Source organism: Bos indicus, chromosome 16 (genome assembly GCF_029378745.1).
Source record: "Bos indicus isolate NIAB-ARS_2022 breed Sahiwal x Tharparkar chromosome 16, NIAB-ARS_B.indTharparkar_mat_pri_1.0, whole genome shotgun sequence".
NCBI classification, from domain to species: domain Eukaryota; kingdom Metazoa; phylum Chordata; class Mammalia; order Artiodactyla; family Bovidae; genus Bos; species Bos indicus.
In genome coordinates this window covers 6,902,997-6,910,101 of record NC_091775.1, presented here as the reverse complement: position 1 = coordinate 6,910,101, position 7,105 = coordinate 6,902,997, and the positions used below count along the sequence as shown (strand labels likewise).

The 7,105-nt window shown below is 33.8% G+C and overlaps 1 protein-coding gene across 7 annotated transcripts in view; it reads right to left on the bottom strand.

Annotated features, from left to right (window-relative positions):
• Positions 1 to 478: 478 nt before the first annotated feature.
• KCNT2 (potassium sodium-activated channel subfamily T member 2) overlaps positions 479 to 7,105 on the bottom strand; it is a 436,001-nt gene continuing 429,374 nt past the window's right edge. For 2 of the 7 annotated variants that reach the window (XM_070767900.1, XM_070767905.1), the window contains one exon: positions 479 to 5,424. In XM_070767900.1, the coding sequence (XP_070624001.1) occupies positions 5,313 to 5,424 (112 nt within the window). In that variant the 3' untranslated portion in view covers positions 479 to 5,312. The remainder of the gene's footprint in view (positions 5,425 to 7,105) is intronic. The other 5 variants (XM_070767901.1, XM_070767904.1, XM_070767902.1 and 2 more) reach the window with 4 other exon arrangements.

Here is a 7,105-nt window from a genome sequence, read left to right as displayed (position 1 = left end):
TTTTCTCAATATTTTTTAAGTTTGAATTCTTAGCTAAAGTAATAAATATTTCCATTATATTTATATTACTTGAAATAATATAAATCAATAATTGTTTATAAATCTCAACTTGAGTGCTTACCTTAGGCTAGGTAATAAGAGTATCTCATAGGCTTAATCTTTTGTTAAGTTGAAATATTCCAAGACATCCTCAAGTTTTCTTATTCTATATAAGTATTAATATCATACAAATCAGGGAATGGCAGTCTATAAAATTCAGGAACTTTTCCTTTTGGAACTGTATTTAATTTTAAAGTGAAAAACTATCTAGTCTGTTAGATCATGAAATTAAACCTGTTTGTATAGAGAGAAAAAGGAAAAATATGTCTCTGAGTAGAACTCTGTATTTCTTTGAAATGTGACTAAATTACAGTGCAATTTCTTAGATTTCTGCTATTACTTAAGAAGACAGACATTTTAACTCTATTGCAACATTTTTATTAATAGATATAAACAGTAGAATGAAATTTTATTGAATGCTAGGATAGTACATAATCTTTAATTATAAACCAAATAACATTTTTTTCAGAACCATTTGGTATAATCTCATATTGATCCACCACAGTTAAAGCTGACCTGTTCCTTCAAATAATATAGACTGGAGAACAACCCTATAAAATGATCAGAGATCAAAATGAAATAATAGTTATCTAATGCTCCACAGAGTAAGTGTTTGTATTAAAAATTTCCCAGCAGGTACTATTTAATTTGCTGAATTTTCCCAAAATATGTCCTTCAGATTCCAAGCCTTGGATTTTGATATCACCATTATCTCAGATTTATTCAGATGGAGAACGACTGACTTATGTATTTTTCTCAGCCAGGATCTAATCTGAAGAAGTACACAGTGATTTGGAAAGTTACAGATAATCATAAACTGTATCAGATCCTTGGAGTAATAACAGATTGCTCCAAGGATCTTTACTTTACTTAGCTAGTGCTAAGTAAAGAGGACTTGAAAATAACAGAGCAATAACAGATATAAGGAGCATGCATTATCTTAAGAGCTGAGACTGAGCATCCAGAAAGAGACTCCAGGACTGAAACCAGGCTGTTGGCATTGCTATGGTTCACAGAATTGCAGAAAATTCTGTGAACTCCTTTGCTGAACATCTCAGGACAGTCTTCACGGAGGAGTATACCACTGGAGGCACTTGATTACACACCATCCTGGGGGTGCTGAAGGAAGCTCCTGGCCACTGGATGTTTTGACCACCATATATTTTAGGAGATGTTCTGTGAACAAGCCACTCACACTGCAGTGTCATCAGCAGTCTGGTGCTGTGACAGTTGCATATGCTGCAAAGTTGGCCCCATAGAAAGAGCAGGCTTTTCTTGGTTTTGCTGTTCTCCCTAACATTTCCCAGGCTTTCCAGATGGAACAGTGGTAAAGAATCCACCTGCCAAAGCAGGAGATTCAGGAGATGCAGATTCTATCCCTGGATTGGGAAGATCCCCTGGAGGAGGAAATGGAACCCATTCCAATAGTCTTGCCTTGGAAATCCCATGGGTAGAAAAGCCTGGTGGGCTCCAGTCTGTGGGGTCACAAAGAGTCACACATGACTGAGCATGCATGCACATTGGTATTTCCAAATATCCAAAGCAATTGTAGGAGGCAAAAAGAAAACCCAGAGAACTCATCACCATGCTGCTCCTCAAGCCCAACTTCCCTAGTCCATCTTCCTTCTTCTCTTCAGCCTTCTTATGCTGGATTGATATGTAGTATTTGTCATTCAACCCAGCTTAGGTCTGCTTGCTTGAAGCACAGCAAAGCCATCTATGGTCACCAGGCAGTGGTGAAGGAAAGTACAGTATTTATTGCCAGGCACCAAGTAAGGAGAACAGTCAGCTAGTGTTCAAAAAAACTCAAACTTGTCAGTGGCTTTCAAGGAAGAGTTTTTTAAAGGCAAGGTGAAGGAGAGGGTCGTATGCAACTGGCTCATGTACATCCTTCTGATTGGTTGGGGGTGAGGTAACAGGATGGTTTTTCAGGACTCTCAAGTATCAGTTTTCTGTTTCTACTGGTCTGGGATCTATGTGCTGGTGGTCAGCATGTAGTCAACTTCTTCCCTTTTGGGGGTTTCAGTATCTGTAAAACAACTCCAAGGTATGGCTCAGAATATGACTAAGAGCTCTTGAGGAATGAAGTGGCCTTGACTCTGTTTTTTGGCTAAGTTAATACTACTTTGTCTTGCTTGATTGTTTTCCTAGGACATGGGGGATGGTGTGTCTGTCCCTAGGAAGGCCCAGAGGGTGCTGCTCAGTTTCATATCTAGGGTTTTCAGCTGCACCCAGAAGTAATGGGGAGAAAAGTTTCTACTCCATTTCCCTGACCAAAAGTCTAGCTTTGCATTTAAAACTGGTTTTCTCTAAGCACAATTTCTCTGGCCTTTAAATTACTATTTTGAGACATTATCCTCTAGTTTTTAAAAGAAAAAAAAAATTTTTTTTTTCTTTTCTGGCACCTACATTGGTGTTTCTTTTTTATTTTTTTCCTTTCCTTTTTTTCCCTTCTTTTTCTCTCTCTTCATCTCTTTCCCTTTCTATTTTTCCCTCCTTTCCCTTTGTTCACTTCCTCCTCTGTCTCTCTGTCTTTCCTGTCCTTTTTTTCTTAAGTAATTTAACAACTGTTTATTTATCACTAACTTTTCCAGTGATATCACCTTCATGTTTATATTGGTTTTGAAATATTAAAGTGACAGGGAAAAATACAACTGTGGCAAATTAAAATATAATTTGTCTACACAACTCAAGTTTTGCCAAAATAAATGTTTTCATCATCAGAAATAATTTTATTATTTATTTTAAAGCAATGTAACTGGTAGCAAAATGGTACATAGACTATAGACAGAGTCAAATCCCATAGGGTTACAAGAACTAATATTGAGTTCATATTTTATTTTCATGTGCAAGTGTAAGTAATTTAAAAAGGCAACCATTTGTTAAAAGGCTTTTATAAGTGTGTTTTTATTTTTTAAATAACAGAAAGAGTAATAAACTATCATCATTATAGCAAGCTGATCTGAATTGTGTTAAATATTAAATTTGGATTAATGTTCATAGTCAAAAATAATTATTTTAAAATTTATGAAACACATTTTTTATTTTCATAGGAAATATAGTCAGGCCCTACCTAGAGTAAAACCCTAGTCTTGGCAACCGTCATAATGCAAAAATACTCAATTTGAGATATTGGAGGAAAAAAATTTCATAAAACCTTACATTTATTCCTAAACACAACTGTAATGGGTAAAGACATCACAACTCAAAGAAACATCATACTTAAATTTCAATGTGCAAATATGAAACAAATTCATTAAATTTATTATTGTTCTCCATTACATATATTAATTCAATTCTGCCTTCAGTTTGAATAATTTCTATGTGACTATGTTTGTCAACTGTATTTCACCTGTGTTTATAACATATACACATGTATAAGCATACCATCTTTGTTTTAAGTTGTGTTTCTATTTCCTTGTTTGGTTAAAGAGAATTAAATATAGGGTCTCCCTATTTTAGGGGAAATTCTTGGTGTTCATGTTGTTCTAAACTGAGAGTAATATAAAATACTAAACAAAAACAACAACAAAAAAGGCATTTCATATACTCAAAGCCAAATTATACAATAGCTATAATCTATAATTTCACATTTTATATTTTATATTCACAGAATTATGAGGGAATATTAGATTTTATTTATTTGTTACCTTTAATCCTATTTTCTTTTTATCTGCTTCTTTGTGTAAAGAAATGATACCACCTTTCTAGCTTTAAATGTTCTACTTTCTGCTGAATTAAAATTCAAAGTAAAATTCAGAAAAAAAAATTTGGAGCAAAATATCTTTAAAAATTTTTCAGTATCTCTTTCGTGGGAATGACAACACATTCCAACTACCTTGCAAACTAAGCTCTGTGTTTTTCAACCCGTTTCTGAAGGGGACTAATGCAATACAGGTAAGAGCACTGGAGTCATCAAGGGTCAACTTTTCTTTTATAACTGTCCAATTTTGTATGGTCTGCATTAAATTTAAATGGCAGAAACCGCCTTTTCTTTTTGGCCACACCACACAGCTTGCAGGATCTTAGTTCTCTGACCAGAAATAGAACCCAGGCCCTTGGCAGTGAAAGCACAGAGGCCTAACCACTACACCACCAGGCAATTCCCCCAAGCTACCTATCTTTATTTTGCATGTTTTCAGCACAATGTTAAAGTAGAGTTAAATTAGATAAAAATTTTGATATAGCATTTTTTGGAATATGATTACTTTAATGCTAAAAGCATAAAGGAGGACTTCTAATGTTTTGAAATTCTTTGTATTCTATAAAAAGCATAATTATGCTTCTTTTTAAGTATCTTTCTAATGAAATATACTATATAGATATATAAAAAAATGTTAAAGCTCAAGATTTTAATGAAAATCATTACTTAATATTGCAGTTTCAATTTTTGGAGTAAACTTAAGTCGACAAATGTGTTTCAAGTATTTTCCCTATGTTAGGTATTCTCTTAGGAGAACAATATGTTAGGAGAACAATACATATTTGCTTTTATACTTTTCTTGGCATACAATGTGTGTCAAACATAAAGTTAGGGAAAATTTCATGTTGTTAATATTTATTTTCGTTGGTTTTGATTTCTTCAGAGTAATAAAACATGCTGTCAACATGGCAAATTCTAAAATGGATATCATATCATATGAAAAGGCAACAAAAAGGTTAAAATGACTGAAAGATTCATATTCTAAAGCAAACTATGATTCTTACACAGAAGTCAGCCACATAAATTTATCTGTGTAGAGAAGACTAGACACAGTATGATGAGCTGTTTTTATAGAACAGCATTGTAATAGGACACATTTAATTTTAAGAGGAGCAACCATCTTTTATGTTCATTGGGATGCACCAAACATAGATTTCTAGTTTACTTTCATAAAGCCTTAATACTTTTTTAAAAATTGGCTTCTACACTTTGCATCATTGTCAAACAAGGAAACATCAGGTTTAAATTTTTGTGTTCTGATTTAGGTTTTCAAAACCATTCCATTGATGTCTTTCAAATATTAATAGGAGGAGTACCAACAAGCAGTACTTCAAGTTTCAAAATACTCTATACTTCCAGGAGAATAGATTTTTTTAAATATGAGAGAATTGGATATATTCCAATCTAGTTTAGTTCATGCCAGCAATGCTTTTTCTTTCCTAAGATCTAAAGTTGTTTCAAGCAACATCCTTGGAGGGAAAAAAAAAAACAGTTTATTATTTTCTTTTTATCAAAGCTGAGTTTCCTCTCGAGAGTCCTGAACCATGGTGTTGCAGATGCTGTTTTTTCGACTGGGTTCACTGTTGGGTAGGTAAGCCAGTGGATCCGGTCGGATTAAGTATCTAATAAAAGAAAACAAAGTAAATGACTGCAGTAGCAACTAAAGGCAAAGCTCATCCACCCTGACACATTAGACTGTTACTTAAAGTTTATTTGTTTAGTGTTTATGTTTATTTGTTTAGTGTTTATGGTTATCAAAACTTGTCTTTATATAATGTTGGTGGAAGGACTTGCAGTTTATTTGGTCTGTAAAATTTTGCAGGGCTTGTATTATTTCTATACCTAAAAACGTTGTGAAAATGAATATGGATGAATGATGAATCATTATCGTTCAATTACAATCCATCGCCATGTTCACCTTATCAAACATTTATGTTTTATTCTAGTATTTTGTTGATCCATTCTTTTTCTTCCTTTGACGTTTTTATTTTGTATTGTGGTATAGGCAATTAACAGCGTTGTGATAGTTTCAAGTGAACAACAAAGGGACTCAGTCCTACATGTACATGTATCTATTCTCCCCCAAACCCAGCTGCCACCCAGGCTGCCACATAACATTGAGCAGAGTTCCATGTGTTATACACTAGGTCCTTGTTGGTTATCCATTTTAAATATATTGATTTATTATTTTTTACTTTGGCTATTTTTCTATCAAGGAGACCTAAATTCTAGCCATGATTATATCACTTGATTGTTCTTAGTTTTATCATTCATAACTATTAGTAATTTGATCAAATAATTTCTATAGTATTTTAATTTAAATATTCTATGATTCTAAAAAAATTAATGATTTCAGAAATGCTATGAAGAACAGTATACATAGATAATATTTTAAATTAATTAACCTAAAATTCAGGTTATGCTATATTAAGGAATTGGACAAAAAAATTATCCTTAATTCACTCTATTAATAAATAGGTAAATGTTCATCTGCCAAACTCACACATTTCAATGTTATAATTTGTTTCAAGAAGCATGGTTTACTTCAAACTGCCTAATGATATGAGTATCTGTTTTTTGAGCTTCTCTAGACTACAAGCTGGATCTGGGGATATGAAAAGCCACACTCTCTGACCCCTGCAGAGGATTTAATTTATGAAGCAGATAAAAGGATGAAAAAGAAATTCCAAACACCACAGAAAGATGAAAAGAACAGCAGACAATGGGGGAATGTTTTATTGAGGGGGTTAGGTTGATGTCACTCCAGGTAGAAGTGGAGTGGAGATGGGACTGAGAAAAAAGTTCCATCCCAGGGATGGCCTTGGGATGTTGAGAAAATGAGTTGACTTCAGAGGACAGGTTAGACCAGGAAAGGACAAGAGATGAATTTACAAAAGAACCTAGAAAGATGCTAGTGAAGGACTTTCAGCTTCAGGATAAGTTTCCATCCCTGTTCTAGAGGCAGTGGGAAGCCATGAGCACTTGGAAGTGAGGTGGAAAGTGAATACATGTAACACAGCTCCTAAAATGTCTTGTTCAGGTGCAAATGCAATGAGTATTTCATCACTTTGTAATAATGTTAGGAGTCACACAAATAAATGGAGAGACTAACTTAAAAGTGGGAACTATAATGAAGATTTGTACTTCTCTTAAAGACCAAAAGGAAGATATTCATAAATATGTCCGAATTAAAGGACATATTTATGAATATTGGATCATAGATGTTCTTTGCTTTATTGACAAAGGCCAAAGCCTTTGACTGTGTGGATCACAGCAAACTGTGAAAATTCTAAAAGAGACGGG